A 25,178-nucleotide genomic window follows, 5' to 3' on the forward strand; every position below is an offset into this window, starting at 1 on the left:
AAGGCAATGCCACAGCTTGTATAGAGCCAAAGTGCTCCTTCTCCCCCATTCTCTCTCTCTCCACCCCTTTTCATGAAAATGACATGAATATTTATTATGCCTTTTCACCGGCTTCCAGCAGAGAGCCCTGGCAGGCACGGCCTTTCATTTCTCTCTGCGCTTTGGAGGATTGGCGGGAGTGGTTCACTCGGGTTTGCCAGAGCAGCGGTGTGTTTTGTCTCTGTGCCACATTGCCGGCTGAGCGTTGGGCATTGTCTCATGCTGTTTGGGCAGCGGGTGAGGTGAGATTACACCCACATGCAGCAGTCGCCTCGTCGCCAGTGGCACGCCGGCAGGCAGGGCACACCAGAGCTGGCTCTCTCGCTGCAGCGCCAAGTATCTTCATGAGCTTGAGTTAAATACCAGTAGCATCTGCATATTCTCTGAGGGGAAACCATAAATCACTTCTTTATTTTTGCACTACAGGTAATAAAGTGCCCTCGAATGTAAGGGCAGTGTAAAAAATTACAGTAGGGCAATTCATAAAAACCATGGTACAGGTGTACTGATGTAAATCTATTAGCAGCACTACAACAACAAAAAATTGTGGAAGGAATGGGCCTGTTCGATATTTTACTGTCAAAATACATACATCCCAGATATTGTGGTTATTATTGTAGAGACATGGTCCTTTGTTTCCGTAACTTAATTATCCCTCAAACCAAACTAGACCAAAGTACTTTATTCTGTATTGCCAATCCTTTCTTAATAAAGAAAATGAAGTGATTGTCATTGTGAAACACTGCAGCGCAGCACACAGTGACACAACAAACTATGTCCTCTGCTTTCAACCATCACCCTTGGTGAGCAGTGGGCAGCCATGACAGGCGCCCGGGAGCAGTGTGTGGGGACGATGCTTTATGCAGTGGCATCTAGGTGGCACCTTGGTGGATCGGGATGCTATTCCACATCTGCCCAGAGTATCTATGTAACAATGCTATGTGAGTTGGGTGTGATTGCCGGTCCCGGCCTCTGAGTGCAGGCCCTGCCCCTTCCTGGTTCTCTATAAATGTTTTCCCTCCGTTAACGGAGTGTCTGCAGCAGTGTTCTGGGTCCAGGCTTGTTGTGTGTCACAGTCTTCTTTCAGTGTGCGTGGTATGCGTGAGCATGAGTCTGCATGTGTGTAAAAGTATAAAACGCGTGTCATCACTGGGCCGGCACGACCGCAGGGCAGACCCCAAGCGGGCCGCGCCAGGATGTCAGGTAGCTTGAGTCGGTTTTAAAGGTCCCCTGACATGAAAATTTCAGTTTGGGAGTTTATTTAACATTAATACAAGTTCCCCTAGCCTGTCTATGGTCCTGCAGTGGCAAGAAATGGCGATAGGTGTAAAGAGTGTTTTGGCCATTCTGCTTTGCTGTTCAAAGAATGGCAGCTCAGACGGCTGAATCAGAAAATCAGAATCAGAAACGGGACGCTGGTGTTGATGGTGTTGATGTCATCATTTCATCGAATGCCTGCTGAATGCCCACGCTGAATGATGTTGAATCCCTGCTCACTCTCCTCCTCGTCCCGCTTCTCTCGTCCTTATTAGCTAAAGACACCGAAACGGTGAATCCTGGGGAAATCTCATTGTAGGACTGGCTAAAAGTGGCTGTAATTCTGCCCCATGGCTGAATTTCGAAAAGAGACTTCAGATACAGTAGTAGTGGACCACCAAGACCTATCTATAAGCAAAAAAAAATCATTTCATGAGACCTTTAATTATGGTTGTGCGTTGTGTTTTCAGGTTTTATGCATGTGTGGAGTGTCCCCCGTGTGAGTGAGCCTTTCCTTTCCCCGTTTCCACTTCCCCAAATAAGATACATATGTTTATTTGTCCCATACTTCAATAAACTGTTTTTTGCTCAAGCACTTGCGCCTGGGTTCTGTACTTCCTTGGGGTTGTGACAACCTAATTTTCTGAGAATGAATTTCTGGTTTTCATGTGCTCTCAGTGTGATGAAAAACCCAAGTGTGAGTTGGCATGAAAAAACACTAAAACCAAAATACAAACGACCCAGTATCTACCTTACATGCAGAATAGCATAGAAACGATATCAGTCACAAGGCTTGGCAGGTAAGTAATTGATGATTTATAGCTGCTGTGAAAGGTAAAATTTGAGGGCGACAAATGATTAAAAAGACTGCTTTCTTCACTACTGTCATCACCAAAAGCCACTTCATGAGATGCTCATTAACATGAGTGAATGATAAGAAAGTGTTCAGCATAAACCTTCAGGACTGAAACGCATCCCAGTTGTCTAGCTGGTCAAGAGAAGCCAGGAGTGTGAAATGCTGCCATCACAGAAAAAGCTCCCTGATTTTTTTTTTTTTAAGAGACAACCTTGTGTGTTATTCAATAGTCCTGGGTCTTCAGTTTTGTTTTGCAATGTAAAAAAATACATACATAAGTAGGTGTAAGCAAAAAATACTGTATTTCATATAGATGTATAAAGTGACAGCAGCATGGCTTGCACAGTTTTGCACACCAAAATATTTGCTTTTAAGCAAACAAAAACTACATAGAATACATTTGACTACCAGATTATAGGATTGGCTAATCACTGTCGACATGGAACAACATGATTGTGCTTAGAAGCAGTTGACTTGCAAAAATGGCATGAGGTTTCTATGGCAAAAGTGCTATAGGGATACGCCTTTTACAAATCCACCCAACCCTGCAAGGGGGTTGTGTGTTAGTGTTAACATGACAGGCAACAAGTAAAGAAAAATCTTTATCCATCACTAACCAATAGCTTTTAGTGCTTTGTGGTCTTCTGTGACCTCTTGTGGTCTAGCTGGAACCAGCTACTCAATTTCTGCCAATAGTCTAGCCCTGGGTTACTCACACCACGGCAATAAAATGGGGCTATCAATTTTCCTTTCTCACACGGCCTTTATCAATGAATCTGGTGCTAACATTTCATGAACACTGGCCAATCAATAGCAAAAAAACACCCATTCAGTGCTGTAGAAGAACAAAAAAATATTGCCTGAAGCTGGATCCATGGTCCCCACGTTTATCTGTAGCAGGCAAAATTCCCATGCTATGGTCCGAACCAACCCTGAACCAATTGCCAAACGCCGCAAGGCAGGGTTCACCTACCCAGTCTTGATCCGGAGCACGTGCCCCCATTCTGACAGTAGTCCTTGCAGTGGTTCACCTCGCATCGCTCCCCGGAGAAACTGGGCCAGCAGTAGCAGCGAGACTCCCTCTTCTCGTTGGTTATGCAGCGACCTCCATTCTCGCATGCTGGCCGACAGAGATCTCCTGCAGGGAACGGCCAGAGCAGAGTGGAAACGTATGTTCAGAACACACCAGAGCCATAAAATGCTTCTTGGGGTGACCTTAAAGGCACTGAAAAAATGTATAACAACTCATTTAAATTTGTTATGTCAACACAGAATAGACCTGAATGCTTTACCATTTTAAGAAAAAGTGACTGGAGTTCTCTGAAGTTCAAAATCATGGTTTTGATGCAGACAGGAAACTTGGCAGAATTGTTTTATAACGTGAGAGTATGCTGCTGAAGCCAGAATAAAATGGTATGGTGCGGTATGTTCGGATTATAAGAACCACAGAACATTTGCTGACAGCTCTGATGTGTCTTCAGGCTGAGCAGAAGGCATATACTACTATCAAACGAGACGTGTTGTACTACAGAAGCAACTTTAGCAGGTGTGATGGTGGAGCTGCTTTTTGGAGCTGAAAGGGCCTGAACATGCAAGGAGCATAGCCTGATTTTGACAGATCTGATACAGAAGCATCTGTCTTCTTTCCGCTCTGCAGTCCCACAATTTTTTTTAGCCTTTTCTGTGATTGAAGCGCCACATAAGTCAGGGCTGACAGGCTTTACCTGAGACACTGGTGTCAATGCAGGTTTGGTTGACCAAAAATTTTCCCTCTGGGCAGGAACAACTGGCACCATTGGGGTTGAGGAGACACATGAAGTCGCAGTTCATCCTTAGGCATGGATTCAACACTGGCAAGGAGAAACAACCAAGGAGAAACAACCAGGATGAGACTCCAAAAATAATTCAGTGCAACACAATGGCAGAAATACTAAATACTAACAGAAATACTGAACTATACAAATGCATTAAACTATTAGCAATTATATTATATTTTATGTCATAAAAAAACATAAAAGGTTATTGGCTACCTCATTTGCTGAACAACTTCAAGTTTTAAACTGGTGCTAAGCACAGAGCTATGTGTTCATCATGAATAAAATCTTTAATGATGTTTTATTAAACAGAATTTAAAATGGGAGGAACTCAATGATTGACATCTCTCACACAGGATACTTACTCATCATCATAAAAAAATCTTTTAAATTCATGTCAATTTTAAGTAGCATTGCACATAACACCAGATTGAAAATAAAAGTGATTCAAATAACTAGAATTTTGAAGGTTTAATGCACAGTGCTGATTTAGTCACATTGTCATTGTCTATTTGACACTAACTTTTGAAAGCACTAGTGACCAAAGTGGTGGATAAGTTTTTATTTTATTTTCTTGCAGCAAGATCTTGTCTCCAGCTTTGGAACAAGGCTAATGAAGCATCAGGGAGTGACACAATAGGGGCTGTTAGCAAAAGCCTACAAACCCACTGAAGATCTCCTTCCAGATCCCACTGTGTGCAACCAAGCTACACAGGGTACAAATAACTCACCCTGCCAGCCACTGCTGTGGGAGGAAAATGAGAAAGCAGAGAAAAAAAGAAGCTATAAAACACTATTTGGAGTGCTGGTAAAGATACAGGAGAGCTTCACATTTCTCTCATTCTATGTTTCAAACAGGGGATCTTTTAAACCTGCTGTCCAACCCAGGAGTTAAAAACACAGTGGCACTGCCAGGGATGGGGTCAGGCAACCGCTGTCACAACAATTACTGCAGCCGAGTTGAGGGGGAAGTTTTTCCTCAAAGGCTGTTCCCGCACTAATACAATTACTCAGTCTGGGATGAGTGGGTGGATTAGTGGGGTGGATGGGGAGACCGGTCTCAGGCCAACAGACAGCGAGGCACGATAGCTAAAAACAACCGGACTGCTGCACCCAGACTCCACAAAATAAACCAGGAGAGGAAGAAAAGGCCTAAATGATTAAAGAGGCATCCACTGTGGATTTGTGCATGTGTGTGTGAATAGCAGACATAGAATTGCAAAAGAAAAAGAAAAGATGCAAGAATATGGAGGTAGAAAATGGAAAAGTTAGGATGCCCCTGTAGTCTTAACACTTCATTGGTTTCTTGTCAAGAATAGAATGGATTGAAAACTTCTGCTCTCACAAAAAGAGCTCAGCTTGCTCTAAAGTTTCAGTGATTTTCTAGTTCCTTACAAACAAACTCATACACTAAAACCAAGAAGAGAATCATAATCCAAAAAAAAATTACATATATACTGCTATTTATCCTTTTTAAATTATTTTGGTGTGAGTTGAGATTTGGATCATCTATATTATATACTCTTTAAAGAATACCATGGTCAAAGTGGAAAATAAACAAACAAATGAATGTAGTTAATAGCTACTAAAAGCTGTCTTTCAACATATATGGTTCGAGGTGCCATGTGTATTTTTGATTGATATCTTATCTCTTTTTCTCTCTCGCCAAGCCTTTGAGGTCCAGTTGATGAATCCCAGGTTGTGCTGCACAAGCTTCCTGGTCAGCTCTCTTCTATGGGATATGCTGACCATGTCTCTGCTTTTTGAATGACATTCTGTGCTCAAAATTGACCTTAAGCTGCTATGCTGCTGCTTTAATAAAAAGGTACAAATAAAAGGAAACTGATATTTAAAAGGCAAGAGGTTGCACCATAAGTAAACAAGTAAATAATTAAAATGTAGGAGGAAAAAGTACAGGAATACAGGCCATAAAGACAAAAGTGATTTAGCAACATAGAGAAAAAAAAAGATCAATAGAGACACGGAGCAAGGATAAGGAAGGCAGATGGACACAGAGAATACAAAAAAAACAAAAAAAATCTAAATGTGAATGAAAAGGTTGATGGAGAGTTTTTCTTCCTTCTGGTAAAAAACGCAGACATGATTCCAGTCATGACCAAAATCCCACAAGCAGCTGCTCACTCCCTGGCATCCCAAAAGGTCATCTGTTTACCACATCAAACCCCTCACTAACCATTCACTTTGAACGGCCTGTGCAGCCTCATGCATTCAACATTTCAGAGAGGAGACAGATGGCTCTCCAGGGAGCTGGACCGTTACCATCCTGCTGCTTGAAACGGTGGAACACCAGGATGGTGGATGACTTCTCCACGCCCAGGTGCAGTCGCTCCACGGCCTGCTTCCCATACTTGTGAACCCTGAACACGTCGTGCTTCACCCCAATGCCATAGATGTAGTCCTCAAAGAGGTCGATGCGAAATGGCTGGGACACACCTGAAAAGAGGAAAAAGTAATAAATAAAGGGCTCTAAACGTTTGTCCTTCTTGCCCTCCAGGGTCCACAGCAAGTGCCAGAGTAAACAGAAACCAAATAACAAAAGCAAGATGGGAATTCAGGAATGGGATAATAGCACAGAATAAAGTTGAACAAATGTTATTCCCCCAGTTCCTGGTCTCGCTTGATGTGCTGAATGGCAAATCACCAAAGCCTTTTCCATCTCTGCGTCTTGTTCTTGGACCTGGCAGCTAAACGCAGCATCCGTCTGGCGCTAACGTGCAGGGCACGAGAAGATCTAATCCAGCATACATATGGATGTGGACAGAGGTGGAATTCGTTATTTCTTGCAAGGTGTTGTATTTGACACACTCATCCAAAGAGAACCACCCCTAAAAGCAAGTGCTGGCAACGCCGCGGGCAACCATTCAAAACCGCATCTCAGACATTACTCAGAGGCTCAGTGCTATTTACTTTTCTTGAGCGCTATGATTCACAAATGTTATTTGAGTATAAGGTGCAAAGTAAAGACAAACATGATTTGCCCTTGCGCGCTTGTTAGCAACACTTCCCAGCACAGCTCGCCGCACCACTATAATGGTTCTGGGATCGTTAATAAGCGTCAAGCTGGAGTGGCGATAATGTGAGCGTGGCAATGTGGTTCAGAGCTCACCGTGCTTACTGCTGGCAGCCACCACAGAGTCGGAGCCATCGAAACGCACGCTGCCAATCACCGACAGCTCCGAGTCAGCCCAGTACAGACGCTGGTTAAAGTAGTCTATTGCCAGACCTGCAGGATAGTTCAAAGGAAAAACAAAACCCACAAAATCATTCTTCATGAGCCACACATGCAACAATAATGCCTATTAAACACCACACAAATTGTGCAAACATATCGTGCACTATTTTCAAACTGGCATGATGTTTGTTCTCTTCTGTAAGGTCAAGAGATATTAATAAATAATGCAAATTCAGGCTTCATGGTTTTAAATCCAATATTGAGATCACTGACAGTCCCAGACCAAAATCACACTCCGGAGCTAAATAAGCTCTAGACAATTGCTATGTGCTAATGTGGACAATTGTGGCATACTCATTACCAAGTGTATGCTAAAGTTTGCTACAGCCACAGGATGGCCGAAACATTCTGCCCATATGTGCCGGAAAGTTGTGTCAGAAACCTGAAACTGTACAGCTTTATGAAGGCTTTGAAAGTTGTGTAGTCTAAATTCCCATTTTGACAAACTGAATGCACTTGTATTTGAATTCCTGAAAGCCTTTCATTCCTTATATTGCTGGTTGTGTATAACTTTCTGATGGCAGCAGCAGTCTTGGTCTAGCACACAGTCGAGTATGGAAGTATGAAAAAGTTACATGGCTGGATGAGGGCCCTGGCTTTGAATCTGTAGTATATCTGAAGAATAGACATCTGGGGCTGTGACTAGTGTCACTCACCATTAATTCACTAGGAGAAAAGATTTTTAACAGAGAAGGTTTACTAATGTTAGATGGTTGGAAATGTAAAAAGTCCATTATGTAAGCATATCTAAATAACTAAAACAGTTTATTTAATGCAATTGCAAGTGTGTGTGAACAAATAAATAAATTGACAAACAATTTGTCAGATGCTCTTATTCAGTTCTTAACCATTTCATTTGATTTTGTTAAAAATACAGATATTACATTCAAATCACTGTATAAATCTGAGTTCTAATCAGACCTTGCATGGGTCATCCATGAGACAAAATGACTACACACAACTACAGAAATAATACTATGCAGCTACTACTTTTCTGTCTGTGGTGCTGTTTGTTAAGCAACCCAGGCCCAGACCCTTGTAAACACCTGTGGGCCTCCGGAGGTTCTTCTCCACCAGAACTCTGCGCATGGATCCATCCATGGCTGCCTCTTCAATGTGTGAGTGGTCACCAATCACTGTCCAGTACATCATCCTAGCAGGCAAGAGTGGCAGCAGTATACACAATTACACTCTATTCAATAAAATCGATATAAAAGGCATATGAAGATGTTTAATAGCAGTATAAATAAACACATGTGTGTGTGTATGTGTGTGTGTGCATACACTAAAACCAATGATTTGTTGGGTTAACTTAATTTAATTATGACACCTATTTGAATTATGCTATTTGAAACTAAGGCAGGCAAATAGGACCCTTTTATTTGGTCTATTTAGTTTCAAAATGTGTGGAAATATGTGTCATAAATAAATTAAGTTAACCCAACAAATCACTGTTTTGAGTGAATATATGTATGACTGTGTAAGTGACGAATAAAATTTTAATTTGAATATGTATGTATGTATGTATAGATCCTTCTATACATACATCCTTGAAATTTACAACAAATATTATTTAATAACAAAGGCCAGTTATCAAAGTAAAATGTGCCTGAACTTTATCAATTCATGTCAGAAAACCATATTTTCAGTGCAGTGTAAGACCACTAGATGACTTTGTTGAAGCATCACTTTCATTGCACATTTGCAGGACACCACAGCATTAAAACTAACACAAGAGATTAAAGGCTTTTGATTGCAAAATGTAAGAGTTTGACTGCTGAGATGAGCTGGATAACAAGAAGGAACCATCTGGCGAAGCTGAAGTGAGTTTTTTCATTTCTTACTTTCCCAAAACCAAAGCTGTTGTCTCCCGCTGTGATCAAAGAACAATAAGAGCATGGCCAGGTACTTATGATGTGGAAATAAAAGGACTGAAGTCTTACCCCCGGACTGGGTTCACCGTGATGGAGTAAGGCTCCCCCGCAATGTCTGTTATCAGCCTTGTGCAGTTCGGGCCTCCCAGCTGTCCAACATTTATGGAGTACCTCAGCCGCCTCCAGTGGGCAGTGTAGTAGCTGAACCAGTGGATCCTGGAGTGGTCTGTCCAGTAGACATTCCCAGTCACCCAGTCAGATGAAATGTCCCGTGGTCTTCTGAAGTCTGGGCACTGGAATAATTTTTGTCAGTATATATGTATTGATTTGACCTCACAATGACCCCAGAAATGTATGGAGTCCCATGTGATTGACACACACACACACACACACACACACACACACACACCAATCTCTGACTAAATTATATAAACAATATTTTTTTTAATTATTGACCCTACCACTTTTTTTTTATCATAACTGCTGAATAAAGTGTCAAGTACAGTGTAAGTACAGTGGGTTCAGACCCCCTTACATTTTTCACTCTTTGTTATATTGCAGCCATTTGATAAGACTTGATTAGGAAAGCCACACCCCTTACAGCTCACAATGCATGTCAGAGCAAATGAGAATCATGAGGTCAAAGGAACTGCCTGAAGAGCTCTGAGACAGAACAGTGGTCTCCATAATCCTTAAATGGAAGACATTTGGGATGACCAGAACCCTTTCTACAGCTGGCCGTCTGAATAACCCGAAGTTCACTGTAGCTGAGCTCCAGAGATGCGGTCAGGAGAAAGTTGAAGAAAGTCAACCATCACTGCAGCCCTCCACCAGTGGGGGCTTTGTGGCAGAGTGGCCTGACGGAAGCCTTTCCTCAGTGCAGGACACATGAAAGCCCACATAGAGTTTGCGAAAAAAACACTCTGAGGACTCCATCATGGTGAGAAATTAGATTCTCTGGTCTGATAAGACCAAGATGGAATATTTTGGCCTTAATTCTAAGCGATATGTGTGGAGAAAACCAGGCACTGCTCATCATCTGTCCAACACAGTCCCAGCAGTGAAGCATGGTGGTGGCAGCATCATGCTGTGGGGGTGTTTTGCAGCTCAGGGACAAGACAACTGGTTGCAATCGACTGAAAGATATCCATCAAGTATCCATCCTGGATGAAAACCTTCTCCGGAGTGCTCAAGACTGGGCCAAATGTTTACCTTCCAACAATACAATGACCCTAACCCTAAAAAAGCTTGTTGCATCTTTTCAAAAAAAGACTCATGGCTGTGCTTCTACTAAACTATGATCAAAGGGTCTGAATACTGATATTTAATTAATTTTTTTGTTCATAAATTTGCAAAAATTTCATAAATTTTCTGTCAAAATGGGCTGCTGTGTGTACATTAATGAGGAGCAAAAGTGAACTTAAAAAATTTTAGCAAATGGCTGCAATATAACAAAGAGTTATACTTTCCATACCCACTGTGTAAATGTATTTTTCTTTGGTGTGGATGCAGTGAATATACAAAAAAGGCCTCTTAACAGGTGTCACACACACACATATACACAACAAAAGTGTATTCATATGCCTTAAACTCCCAATTCCATTTATTCTTTTGTAAATAAACATTTATCTGCCTGTTTGAAGTATCTTTGAGAGGACATTTGAATTAAAGCTAAATAAAATGCACACACAGAGACAAATGGCTGAATACAAATTAAGCACAGGAACAGAAATCAGACGCATATATGTATGATGTGTTACACACAACATTATTACCAGCAATTTAGCTTAATCCTCAACCAGACCCTTACCCACACAAATTCATTTTACACCTGATTGTCACTAACTAAACACAAACAGAGTCACACAATCTGCCTGCCTGCCCCCTAAAACCCAGCCTGACTGTCATTGCACTACTACAGGTTTCTGATGTTGCCCAGTCTGTAGGGGGAGACCTATGTGTTTTCCTCTCCTCCCCTTTCTCAGAGCAAATGCATTAGTGTCACAGAGACCGTGAACCACGACACTGCTGTAGGAACGCAGGCAGGTGTGCCGAGTGCTAGCACAGAACCCACCTCAGGGAGCAGAACCTTCATACCAGCGCCTTTAATCTTTCTGAAAGGCTTAACTTCAACAGGAATAACTATGAAGCACATCAAATGATCTCTCATATTTTTGTATGTACACAAGACATTCATTTTCCCTCATTCAAAAGGAAAGAGTATATTTATGTGTTGGTGTCATGATCCGGACCGGCAGGGGTTACTCCGGATCCGAAGTCCGGACCGGAGGTTCATGTTCGTCTTGTGTAATGTTCCCTAATCGTGTTCACCTGTTGTATATTTATATAATTGTATAAAACTATCCTGTTCGTGTCTGTTCGCCGTCGGGTCATTGTGCGTGTTTATGTTCCCTTGTCTCGTGTAGTTTGTATTAAACCCGTCGCGTGAATGCGTCCTCCTTTATCGCCATGTCCAGCCCACCCGTGACAGTTGGTGACAAAGAAAAGGCCTTAAAAAAGGCCATTTAAGACACAAAGATGTCACACTTGACCCTCCACTAATAAACCCATTTAACATGAGCTGTTAGAAAGCTACTGGGTAAATGATACAATGCACTTCAACTATGTTGTGATGCCATGGTGCCCCTGGAACACCTGGTGGCACCCATGATCATGTGCATCATGATCATATGATCATTTACATACTGAACTGAACCTATGTTACGCAATTTATTTTCCTTTGTGTGTGTTTGCGGCCATCATGCTGTTTTTTTTTTTTTGTTATTAAAACCACAATGTTTTAACAACGAATAGTAAATATTTCAAATCGTTTTTTAGAATTTTTTATTGTTTGTTTTAAATTTAAATAGTCAAAGACTCTCCCCGGCTTTTCAGACATAGGGAATTCTAAATGTCAGATTGCAGAGGTAACTGTAATAATTTGTTAACCTTCTAAAGTGGCAGAGGTGCATCAGTGAACACTGCATTCTATTGGAACTGCTGATAATGGGCCTCACTAAATTTATCCAAAAGGTCCACACATTACAACACCACTGTCATTTACAACATTAACAATTTCTGGATAGGATTTTTCATCAATCTGAGGATATTTTAATATAAAACATTAATTCTAAAAACAAGGACATTTGTTAATGACCTTAAAGTTTTAAACAATTGTTTAAATACATGCAAAATTGCAATTGAATCAAAATGTGTAGTTTATATGAGATGTTTTTCACACTTACTATGATTCCACTATTGGACTTTGCTGTGCTCCAATCTGGAAGGTCTTTGAAAAAAATCCCACCAGGGTTGAACTGTGTCGCCCACACAAACTTGTGTTTGTGAAAGAGGGCATCCATTCCGATGATGCGAGCATTGTCCTCAATGCGAGAGAGCAGTTTATGTCCAGGATTTTGGTTAAATGGGTATACAAAACTGTGGATTTCTGTGTCATTAGCAACGTACAGAATTTGGTCTTCTGGGCCTGGCAAATATAAATAAATAGACCAAAAAAATGCTATCATCATTTATAAAAGCAAACAGGAAAGAGTCTAAAGAGACAAATGCTAGAAATGACACAATATCCAAAACAATAGTTCCCCCCATGAAATGTAGTAAAATTAATAAAAAAATCAATATTAACATGAATTCACAGAAATCACAGATTTTCATAGGCCACATTTAACAATTATGTTTGAGTTAACTTCCATCTGATCTCACATATGCACAAAACCATAACAATAAAAAAATTCAAATTGTACTTTAAATTGCCTATTTGTATGAATGTGCTGTTTAAATAAATTGGCCCAGCCTTGCCTTAATTTTGGGCAACAATGCAGCACAACATTATGCCCACACTAGTATTGTATGCATTAGATTGGGGTGAAACTACTGCAAATCACTGTTCATTGTGCACAAAGGTTCAGGCAATCATAAAGCAGCATTAGAAGTAGGAAATACTTGACTGTGCAGAACTGTAGGTTTTCAGGACTGGCGTGAGAAACCAGTGAGCTAAACCAAAGCACACAGCACTTCAGATTTTACACACATTCTGTACGCTGGGGCAGAACAGCAAGGTGGTAATTGTACCTTTTGTGACACATTCACCATCCATTTCTTTAAAGTTCCTGTCGCACGTGCATTTGTATGACCCTTTGGTGTTCGAGCAATAGTGAGAGCACGTGCCGAACACAAGGCATTCGTTGACCTCTGTGGAAAGAAAGGAGAAAGAATAAACAGACATATGTCTCTTTTTTTTACCCCTTTCACAGCAACATTTGACATTTCTGTAAGGTCGCCTCAAATGTCAATGTCTTGACTTATTTATTTTATTTATATGTATTTTCCAGTTTGCCAGGAATGATTCACAGTGTGACTTTATCAGTGTTTATACCTTTCTTCATCTCTGCTCCACCATTGCCTGCCCTGACCCCTCCGGTGTTACACATGCATCTTTGACTGTTTGAGCTCAGTAAACACACTGCATTACATAAGCATCCAATAGCACCATAACATCGTCTCTTACAGTGTACCTCACCAATACACACACGCACACACAAACACACATTGTTTTATCATCTTTTCTTAATAAGCTATCACCCGTAACTATCTTAATTGGCCTATTTCTTAATTGGCTTCATATAATAAAACCAATACTGTGCAGGAACCAGTCAGCTGGCCAGCTTTTAACATTGCTCTGAGTAGCGGTGTATACTTTTCAGTGCAGATAGTGGTTGTAATGTATTTCAATGTCTGGTCTTTTACCTTTCAGCTCACAAACATGCTCTGAGCCCCTACACCTTTCTCATTCTTTCTTTTTCCATACCTTCACACTGCTTAGTTCTTTGATTTCTCTGAAAGCCGGGCTTGCACTGACACATTGAATTGGGTGTTGTTTGGTTGCAGATGGCATCTTCTCCACACACATTAACTCGCGCCCTGCATGCATCTTCAATGGGAACTGAAAGTGAACACATGACATTGAAGTCCGTCCATATGATAGCTTCCTCCCTGCTTTACATTGACAACAGAATATATGTGTGTATATGTGTAAAATCCTCTATTTTTTTTTAAATATACACAAAGGACCAATGGCAGAAAATTGGACATTTGAGTCTGGACACTATTTTTAAGTGCTTAGCATGGGGCTTGTTCGCTTTATATAAATGAATAGATACAATGAGAATGGAAATCTATCTTTAATCTTTTAATGATGCGTGAGCACTGTCATTCTTCAGGCTCCTCCCATTTTAAACTCATCATTAAGGAGCATCATATCAGTGACAGAAATAATTAAACACAATAGTTTTCTCTTCTTTAAGCTATAGATTACTACTTGATTTTTCTATTTATGGTAATTCTGAGGATGCCTTTGACCTTACAGTAGCATACATGGACAATGCTTAGCATGTAGCACTGCACTTAGTGTGAAGTTGAAAACACCCTCTGTGTTTCAAAGTCATGCTTACACGCCTTGCAGTCCAGTTCATCTGAGCCCCCGTCCCAACAGTCATCAAACATGTCACACTGGAGCTCAGCAGGGATGCAGCGGTGGTTACTGCATGTGAACTCAGTCTTCCCACATGGCCTGGGTCTTCTCACCACATCCTCTAAAGAGCCAGGAAGGTGAGGGGAGTGATGATAGTGACAGGAAGATATCAAGATCTGAGATTTTATACTCTGTACAATGCACACAGATTAATTTGCATAAAATGTGGATAGGCATCACAGTTTCTTAGAAGAGCCTCTAGACCCGGGCAGCAAATCCAATTTTTCCTGCCTCTTTCGAACTCTGCACTCATATTTAGATTTTTTTTCTTCAAAGTTTGAGAGCGTCACATCAGACACACACAGAGAGAACAGAGCTCATAACAAGACTAAAACAGGAAAGTGAGATAAGGGGTGATACACAGAGCAATATCAGATTTCTCGCTCAAAGTCATGTTAATCCCAGGCACTGATGCTACGTACATAAAAGCTGCATCATCTCAGTGCCGGGCCCTTTCATCTGACTGACAGAATGCAGAAAAGCAGCCCTGAGTGATTAGAACAGAGCGTGACATTTCCTCTGTCTTTGAAGCTGCCTACCTTTCCATTTTTCACTAAAGACAGAAATAATACAAGATATTCTCCTGGCAGGAGTGGAGGTAAACTTCACAAACAAAGACGGGAGCATGTTTAGCAGGAGCGTTGGTAGACTGGGAGCTCAGTGCTTACCACACTCTTCCTCATCGGAGTTATCGCCACAGTCGTTCACTCGGTTGCAGACCTGTTCCCTGCGCAGGCAAACCCGATCGTTCCTGCAGCGGAATGCTCTGGTTGGCGGGCATGGTAACTTAGCTGAACACACACACATTATTTCGATAAGATGGCATGTTACACACAAAACAGTAATCCTGAATTATTAAGAACTTTACTAATAATGATTTTTAACATGACAATTATAACTATTTTATTTAAATAGAATTCCATCAAATAACACTTACCACACATTTCAGGGTCTTCATCTGAGTTGTCTCCACAGTCATCTTCACCATCACACACCCAGATATGCAGCTTGCAGAGAGTGTTGTTGCAAATGAACTCATCTGGATGGCAAATGTGTCCACCTGAAAGTCAGAGAATTAGCAAAGACCTGCATACATATGAAAGAGATGTATAAATTAAAAACTTTATGCTCACATCTAAAAATATACTCCTCTGTGAAAAATTGCACGTTTTCCTTTGAAACAGACCAAAGATGCTACACATTTCTTCATTAGTAGAGCTGTGCCATGCTCACGGCGTAATATAATTGCTTCTTCAAGAACTCCTCTGAATTTACTGTTATTATCAGAACAGGAGAGAGGATTCAAACCTGTCTGTATTCTATCTGCAGAACCAGATCTTGGTGTAGCACTGGATAACCTACAGCAATTCATCAATATATATTTAAACAGAAAAAGTCATGTCAAGTCTTTATAACTGTGATATAATGCACAGCAACATTATAACCATTCAGAAATGCAATTTAGTATGCAGTGCAACATTTCATTATGAGTTCTGCACTTGTTTTGTTCAATTTTATCGATTACTGTAAATCCTTCTGTGGATTTACAAATAATGTCAACAATGAAACATTTTGTGTTTACAATTTATCTCATGAAGCCCAATTAAAGTAAAAAGTTCTGAAGGACATTCAACATTATTAAGTAGAAAGAAAAAGGCTCTCTCTGCTGCCAAAAAGCATGAACTAGTTAAATGCCTTGGACTAGGAATAAAAACCAACACTTATCATCGTAAGAAAATTTATCATCATCTCATGCTGCAAAGAATACCTGCGTCAGTATGGGCATAAAAGGTGAGAAACTCATGGTGTGACCCCATCCTCCCCTGACCTCAATCCTTTTCAGGACCTTTGGAGTATCCTCAAGCAAAATATCTATGGGGCAGTTCACATTCAAAGAGCAGCTCTGGGAGGCAAATCTGACATCCTACAAAGAAACCCAATCTGAAACTCTCCAGAAACTGGATGCAAGAATTGGGAAGCTGCTATTAAATAAGGGGTCCTATGTTAAAATGTAACAGTTATTTTTAGCCTATAAAATATGTTTGAACTGCATTGTACATAATAATTTGGAACAATGCATTTTAAGTTTTTTATTTAAAAAATATATTCTTTTAATGAAAATCAGAGGAAAACGTGTGCATTGTAAGGTGCTTTTAACCATGTACATTGGCACAAAGTTCTAAATGTAAATGCGATCCAGTGAGAAAATGTAATGTGTGATACACAGCACTAAGCACTCAGTGTACACAATAAAATGTGTCTGCCCGTTTGAGTAGTGCAGGGATGGGGACTTGCTCAAGGGCACCTTGGTGGCACTTTGATGGTTGGTGTCCTCTTCTTTAAGTGCTAGGCCACCACTATCCAGCATTTAAGGGGTGTCCATTCATGATTAATGATCAATATCAAAAATTTGCTGAACTATACTGAATATATTTGAGGCTAAATTGCATTGAGCCTAATGCTATTCCGAGTCAAGATATGTTAACTTTTAACAACCAAAATGTACCAAAATAACCCAGAATCCTGCCGTTTGCTGAATTTTAATGACAAAGTTTTGTTAAGGACTTGTGTCAGAGCAGGTATCACGCATGCTAAGTATTGCATGCTGAGACTAAGCTAGACACAGAGGTTACAGCCAGTCTAAAATAATTGTGAAGAAAGTGAGAAGAAATCTGGCCTTATTTGTTCTTTTTCATTCTTTGGAGTGAAAGGGAAAAAAAAGCATACACCCACAGCACGATGGCCCAGATACTGTCGGCGATCACATAATGAGGGAGGAAGAAAGGGCACAGTGATTATTTCACTGTTTGGGTTTTCATTTGAGGGTATTTGTGAGCGGGGTCAGAGGTCACATCTCACTCTGCCTCTTGGGGGGACAGCTGCTGATTGGCCCAGCATTTTGTATGCAGCTCCACAGACCAAGAAATAAAACATGGAGTTGCTGCTGAAATCATGGCATCTACTACATGAAAAACATTTTTTTTCTGACTAATTATTAAAAATACAACACAACAAACAAAATACAGCATGCAACATTTATTTATGTAAACCTTCCAAGAAATAACTGCCTTATATGACCTTTTAAACTAGTTTGGAAGCTGCTACAATTTGATATTACAGAACTTTACAGGGTATTTATGTGACTGCCAAGCAAAGATCGAAGAGGAGGTGGAAAACATAAAAAAAAATGTTGAAAGATATGACAGCGCCCTTTTACAATTCACCTGCGAATTGTACAGCTACATGCTCTCACTTGGCAAACATCAAAGGCAAACTCACAAAATGTCTGATGAGACAGCACAATCTGATCTCAGAACTGTACTTTCCATTTAATTCTCTAGATCTTGAGGCAACTGAGGGCTACACAATCTACACCTCGGATGATATAATCTTATGCAATTCTGTGGTAAAAACCAACATGAAAAGAAAACAAATGCAAAAGGGCTGAATATAGTATTCAATGCACAAAAAATAAAGAAAAAAAAAAACAGTGCTAATACAACCCCGCTGGCTTAACATGACTAATGCCAGCATTAAAATATTCAATACATCTGTGCTCTTTAAAGAGGGAATTCATATACTGTGAGGTCAAAGTATCAATGGGCAACATTAAAACATTTCACTGAAATGCAGTACAGATCAGGAGTTTATGATCTCCAGTTTTCATGATGAGTGGGTCTTTACCTGGACACGTCTTCTGAGCACACATAAATGAAGCCACAGCACAGAGCTGAGAACATCTATGTTGATCTGACTTTTCATTTTTATTGTTGATTATTACTAATAACCCAGGAACTGGGAAAGGCACATTAGAGATTAAATGGGGAGGGTTGCAACAGGATGCACATTTGGCTTAAAAAACTTTGTCAATTGATGCATCACCTGTATTGATGCCTACACTTGAAGTGTAAAATTATCCAAAATCATCGTAAAATTAGAAAACACAAAAAAAAGTGCTACAACATCACTCAGGAATCGAACATTCCTGATGCCATCCAGTAGGCAACATCTTAATTAATGCCATGGAAACAAAGCCCTCTATCTAGCAATGCTTCTTACCTGTAAACATTCAATGTTTAATTGTAGACCCATGTAGACAAAAATAAGCGATGTGAAAAGAAAACCATGTTCCCAACCTCAGCTGTATAGTAACAGAGTAATGGGGTGGTGATTACCATGGTCACAACTGTCCTCATCGCTGTGGTCCACACAGTCTAAGATGCCATCACAGCGCCAGCGTTGAGGGATGCAGTGGGCTCGGTTCTGACACAAAAACTGGTCCTCTTTACACTCTCTGACACAATCCTCCTGTTAGAATGCATGCACACACACACACACACACGCACATATTGTTTTATTTGGCCCATAATCATGCAGCCACATGCTGCATGGTAGTGGTTTCCACAAGGATGGAATTAGAATGATTGGTTGAATATAAAGTCACCGTCCCCTTTAGCGAGAGACTTTGGCCTTCCGTACCGATGAAATAGCTTTTCATATATAATGCATGTGGGCCCGATGCAGGTGCATTTCTCTCGGGGCTCGTGAGAAGGGCCTATTTTAATGGTGCTTATTAGAAGACCGGCACACCGAGGTGAACTATTGACGCTGAATTAAGAAGCAGGGTTTAATTAAAACAAGTTCCTCTGGGAGCACCCAAGGAATAAGCTCTGAGGGCCAGGTGAAAAAATAGACTATGAGGTTACGCTGGTCCTCAGAGGCTTTATTGCAGTTTGGGGTAATGGGCAATAAAAACTGCTCTGTATTCGAGGTCCAGGATTCGTTGCTGTTTCAAGAGAAGATGGTTATTAGCCTTTAACAAGTAAGCCGCAGAATTTCTCATAGATTTTAACAAGTTAATGATTTAATAAGTGTTGATGAAATACTCAAACACAAACAAGTCATTTGCAGAGTCTGGAGTACTTTACACACCAAAAATCTCAAACTCATAACACAAACTCATTGAAAGCCAATGAAACAAACCAAATCTGGTGCAAATTAGCCATATAGAAGTACTTCAACAGCACATTACTACAACACTTTCTATTAAATAATTTATAATTGATTATTATGTCCTGGTCAATTCTACAAAATGATTGTTGTCAGATTCAGGATGTAGTAAAATATGTGTAAATGTAAAGGTACTATGCATCAGCACAATGAATATACAGTAGGTAAAGAGGATGATGTGAATTGCATCAAAGCAATAAAGACAAACTGTAATTAACAAAATTGGGAGGCAAAGACTCCCAGCATGCCTTGCGGCTGACCAAGGTCAGTAATATATCACACGGGACCACAGGAGATTTTACCTCATCAGAGCCGTCTGCGCAGTCGTCCTGCCCGTCACACCTGAGCGTGGCAGACACACAGCCCCCACTTGAGCAGACATACTCATTTAAGGAGCAGGAAGGGGAAACTGTCACACCAAAAACAGGGGAAATAAATTCACAATTATATGCAAATGCTGCTTGTGTTGTGAGGTGATGTTGCTGATTGAACATTGGTGTGTTCATGCTGAGACCTTTGTCTCTGGGTGAGGTCTGCGAGTTTCTGTATTTCCCTGAAATAATACATGTGGCATTTTTCAGTCAGCTCCCTCTCCAACAGAGAAACATTCAGAGCACCGGCTCTTTATCATTCTTGTGACAGATCGCCAGCTCTGGTCCCTACAGTTCAGTGCAAGAACAGGCTGAAATTAACAAAGATAAAAGAATGATCTCATTTGTTTTTAATTAGTCTCTTAGTTGACACGGAAAGGTCTGTTTATTACGGATAGAGCCGGCTCACCTCACTAAGGAGTTGGGGTAAACACTTGGCCTGAACTCTGAGTCAGAGTCGAGTCAGAGACTGCTTCTTGTGCATTTTAGACACATCAATATTCATTTAATGGCAAGCCGGCCTCTCCACCACTGCCTGAGTCTGGGGACTCACTCAAGAAGAGGAAAAGGGCTTTTAAATGTGTCTCACTCTGGCCTATGCAATTGGAATAAATCTCTGTGCGACTACGGACACAACTGTCCTCGGATACTCTTTCCACAACGCCCACCGATAAAATATTCAAGGCGAGACAGAAGGTGAAGAAGGAGGGGAAAATGGTGTATCTCAAAATGCTCATTTGAATCTCAATTTTTGTAAGAAAAAAAAAAAAGGAAGGAAGAAAACCACTCCGGCTCCGAAGGACAAAGGCCAATTCAGGTACAGGAGAAGCATCAGAATGCTTTTGTCCTTTTCTGCTGAATATATTACCAATCAGATTTATTCTCAGAATGGTTAAGTGTGGCTATTTCACTAATATAATGTAGGGTTAGCATTGAAGTAGGCTGCAGACCCTGCAAGTTATTCACAAATTCAGATACTGTTTTCTTGTCACTTTATATAGGTTTGTTGTTGATATCTCATTGACTGCATGCATTAAAATATAGATGCACAATTGCTGTTTTTTCTCAGCATGTATACAAACCTGAGCTGACTGATGCAACTGGGAGAAAGATTTCCCCAAAAACAATGCAATCCTCATTATATTAATATGGAAAATGCTAAATGAAGGACAGGAAATCAAGGGCATATGGTAATAAATGAACATGTTCCCTTCTATGATGGAAATTATTTTTCAATTAATTAACAAGACAGTCTGAAATAAATATTTGCAATGATGCTTCAAGACAGTTTGCAATTGTTTTTGCACTTGCTGCTTATAGTGAAATTTGACTGTGATGAAGTGATATGATTAGATTGTATTACAGGTTAGCAATCAAGTGTTGCACAATGGAGGTTCTTCAAACTTTATTTAGAAATTGACCCGTAATCAGATGATTGCAGATTCAAATCCTGAACCACTGAGGTGCCACTGAGCAAAGTACTGTCCCCACACACTGCTCCCTGGGCGCCTGTCATGGCTGCACACTGCTCAACAAGGGTGATGGTTAAAGGCAGAGGAAGCTTTTTGTTGTGTAACCATGTGCTGTGCTGCAGTGTTTCACAATGAAAAATCACTTCACTTTCACTTCACTTCACTTCAGTTCTCACTCAGCAGCTTAAATCAAAGGAATGTCATGCTTATAATCAATTTTAGTTCTTATTGATTTATTTTGAATATCTTATCTGCATTAAAACACACTTAATTTGTGCTGTAATGGTGGCTTGCTGATGGAGATCCACTATGGCTGAAGTGCAGGCCCTTGTAAACACACACCTGTACCCATGTGACCAATTGAAATACACCCCCTGATGGCTAAAACAGTGACTGTAAATTGTCTGTAAAATTGTCTGGGGTGAAAGTGTGAGTGAATGGTGTGTACGCCCTGCACTCTGTCCCAGGATCTAGCTTTGGAGTAGCTGGTCATGGGTAGTGAGTGAGTGTCAACAGCAATTCTTTTGGACTTACCTGTGGTGTGGCAGTTTAGTTCGTCTTCTCCTGTTTTACAGTCCTCCTGCCCATCACAAAGCCACTGGTTGGAAATGCACAGGTTGTTGTGACACTGGAACTGGTCTGCTGCACAGCGGCTCTCACAGTTTTTCTGCAAAATGGATCACATGGTGCCAAGGACAAATTTGAATGCATTTATTTGCCACAATAAACAAGACCAACAATAAGAGCTACCTGGGCTTTCATAATTGATTTTGTTTTGTTGCATATGCAGTCAAATAAACAAAAAAAAATCATAAATAAACAAACACAAAGGTATTTTTCCATCTATTAACAACATATTGCTTAATAGCTCTTTCATAATTGTCTAAAGCACTGAATTGTCAAAAGCACTCTGGATAAGTGCTTCTGCCAAATGCTATAAATCTGTAAGACACCCAAATCTTCACATTTTAGGGAAAATCCTTCATTTATATGTATGCTAATATATGTATGTTTTTTTTTTATTTTATTTTCAAGGCTATCTGAAGATACTGGGGCTACTGGAGCACAATGAGAAGGCAACCCATTCTGTATAAGGGAGGTCAAGTGCCACTCGGATAATAACTTGGGTCCTCATTTGATCTTTTGAACCCTGAGAATATCTTGAAAACACAGCGTATTCACAGAATGCAAAATGCACTTTGACAACTTTATTATATTTAGTATGAATGAGCAGATTAGTCAAAACAATGAGGCAGCAAACCTATATGTAAGAACAAGGTTTAAAATGATGACTCCAAAAAATCTATTCCACATAAAAACTTAAATATAACCTCTGCAAAACAGATTTTGTGTCTTATTGACAGATGGCTCCAAAAAAAACCCCATGTCACATCTCAGACAAAGGCCAGCCCTCCTACAGGGTGACATTCCATTTATACAGTTTATGAAGTTGGGCACTGATTTAGTATAACGGGACTTGACAAACCTAATTTGTAAAAACAAATCTCACAGTCAGACATAGTATGATCATTGTAGACCTTGGCAACAGTATGCTGTCCACGCACCTCATCTGAGTTGTCCACGCAGTCGTAGTCACCATCACAACGGAACTTTGCTGAGATGCACTCCCCGTTGGCACAGACAAAATCTTTCGAGTTGCAGGTAACTGGCTCTGTGGATGAAACGAGCAGCGTGAACCAGCGGACTCTGCGCTGGGAAGAGACACTGAGCAGAAGTCTCTGCTGGACATGGAACAGATGTGCTTGAGTGATCTCACACAGATTATAAATAGATAATTAGTGCGGGCCACACAGAAAGGGGTGAAGATGATAGTCGTTAATTTTTTAAGAGTTTTATGCTTCGCTGAAAGTGACTCTGAAGGGATCCAATGTCGCCAGAAACTTTACAAAGTGGCTCTAAAAGCCTGAAGCGCAGTTCGACTAAGGTGTGAAGGCACTTATTTTTTGCTGAGATAAATTACTCATCTTGTGTGAAGTGAAGTTTCTTCTGTGCCCTTTTTTTCAAAGCCAAGCAGTCGTTCAGCACCTCCCTCCCCTCATCAGTGTGGCGCTAGTGGCGTTAGGAGCCTATTCTATTTCTCTGCTTGTAGACAGATGGCCCGCTGACTGCAGCAGTGAAGGTGCAGACTCCAACCTCTCCACCCGAGTTCTTATCTCATTAGCAGAGGCCGTTAACAAACCTGAGCGGCCATTAGACTCTGCATCTGTCCTTGATGACAGCAGTCCAGGCCTGGCTTTTTCTGGAGCCCACCTAACCTATTCTCAATTAATGCCCTCCAGCTAGCAGCCTGGCTGCAGCCTGAGTTATATATCCTGTGACATTTATGGGTAAAGTGTAGTGGGCATATTTTTCAAAATCCTTGCAACCTTCAGGGATATAGTCTTCATGGTGTGTTGGTGTGAGTGTGTATGTATGTGTGTGTAAGCATGTGCAAAAAAAAAAGGCAGCTACTGACATGCTCACACACATGAACGTACACTTACAGTTACACACATAGACTAGCATCATAAATTAGCCAGATAAAAAAAAATTATAATTCCAGCATCAATGCATTTTTAGATCCTACATGCACACACACATTACATTCCAGTAATAAAGCAAATACATCTACAAGAGATTCTCATAGAGATTCAGGAAACTGACATATGACGGTGACAGCAGCAATGATAAATCCTGTATGGTACACATGATACTGTTTGTTAATATTGCTCAGTTTTTAATATCAGGAGTAAAGGATGTAGACACTGTCATTACACATTATTTATACAATTTATTTAACGGCTAATGAGACAGAGAAGGCCCTCATCGCAGCACAGAACATTTTCCTGAATATAATTAAGCACATGCCACTGGTAGTCTGCAACGGGGCTTCCAAGTGATTCTAACGATCTCAATATTTTTCTCAATTTATAGTGAAGTGATAGTCACATGTGATACACAGCAGCACAGCACACGGTGCAATGGTCTCAACAATGTTGTTTATCACAGTACACATGAATACAGGGAAACTGGAATACAACAAATACTATAATAAGCCATATTTATATTATTTATGACTAAATTAGCTGTGGTAACAGGCAAGCACAGCAGCCCAGTCGCCTCTAGTCAACATCCTCCCGGTCAATCCTCAAGTGTCCCCAGGACAGGCACTAAATGTAATCTTGACTGTATGTTTTACAGGTTGACCTCAATAATTGCATACACCCTGGACATCTGCATAGGGATTGTGATATACCAGAGCAGCTGTAACAGAGGCATTACATTAGATTTAGCATGCTCTCCAGAGTGACTTCCAGCCAGAAGTTACAGAATTCATATGCCCAGATCTTGGTCATCTGTGACCATCTGGTTCATAGTACATTGTCTTACACATTTGACTACTATGATATGCTATATAAAAACAGACAATAAACAGGAATAAGAATTCAGGGTGGAAATACCAGCTGGTGCCCTGTTGCCTGTGAAGAAAAGTGGCCCACCTGGCCTTTTCATTGCTGACCTTTAAGCTCTAAAGTCATCATGCCAAGAGCAGGACAAACAACCAAACATCCCTGATTCCCACAAAAATACTCAAGAAAGTGCCTTTTTTAAAAAAGCAGATCCCCAAAAGCAATAAAGTGTAAGTGAGTGGTATTTGAATATAATGAGGTCTGTGGAATA

At 40.6% G+C, this 25,178-nt stretch overlaps 1 protein-coding gene across 3 annotated transcripts in view; it reads right to left on the reverse strand.

Annotated features, from left to right (window-relative positions):
- Positions 1-25,178, reverse strand: part of LOC114789682 (low-density lipoprotein receptor-related protein 1B-like) — a 186,110-nt gene that overhangs the window by 15,154 nt on the left and 145,778 nt on the right. For all 3 annotated transcript variants that reach the window (XM_028978929.1, XM_028978928.1, XM_028978927.1), the window contains exons 68-83: positions 23,063-23,169; positions 22,032-22,164; positions 19,957-20,063; positions 18,820-18,952; positions 15,582-15,704; positions 15,313-15,435; positions 14,565-14,705; positions 13,922-14,056; positions 13,186-13,305; positions 12,339-12,580; positions 9,163-9,386; positions 8,266-8,372; positions 7,094-7,210; positions 6,247-6,420; positions 3,877-4,002; positions 3,126-3,290 (exon numbers count right to left, since the gene is read on the reverse strand). In XM_028978929.1, the coding sequence (XP_028834762.1) occupies positions 3,126-3,290; positions 3,877-4,002; positions 6,247-6,420; positions 7,094-7,210; positions 8,266-8,372; positions 9,163-9,386; positions 12,339-12,580; positions 13,186-13,305; positions 13,922-14,056; positions 14,565-14,705; positions 15,313-15,435; positions 15,582-15,704; positions 18,820-18,952; positions 19,957-20,063; positions 22,032-22,164; positions 23,063-23,169 (2,277 nt within the window). The remainder of the gene's footprint in view (positions 1-3,125; positions 3,291-3,876; positions 4,003-6,246; positions 6,421-7,093; positions 7,211-8,265; positions 8,373-9,162; positions 9,387-12,338; positions 12,581-13,185; positions 13,306-13,921; positions 14,057-14,564; positions 14,706-15,312; positions 15,436-15,581; positions 15,705-18,819; positions 18,953-19,956; positions 20,064-22,031; positions 22,165-23,062; positions 23,170-25,178) is intronic.

This window comes from Denticeps clupeoides, chromosome 5 (assembly GCF_900700375.1).
Source record: "Denticeps clupeoides chromosome 5, fDenClu1.1, whole genome shotgun sequence".
In the NCBI taxonomy this organism is placed as follows: Eukaryota; Metazoa; Chordata; class Actinopteri; order Clupeiformes; family Denticipitidae; genus Denticeps; species Denticeps clupeoides.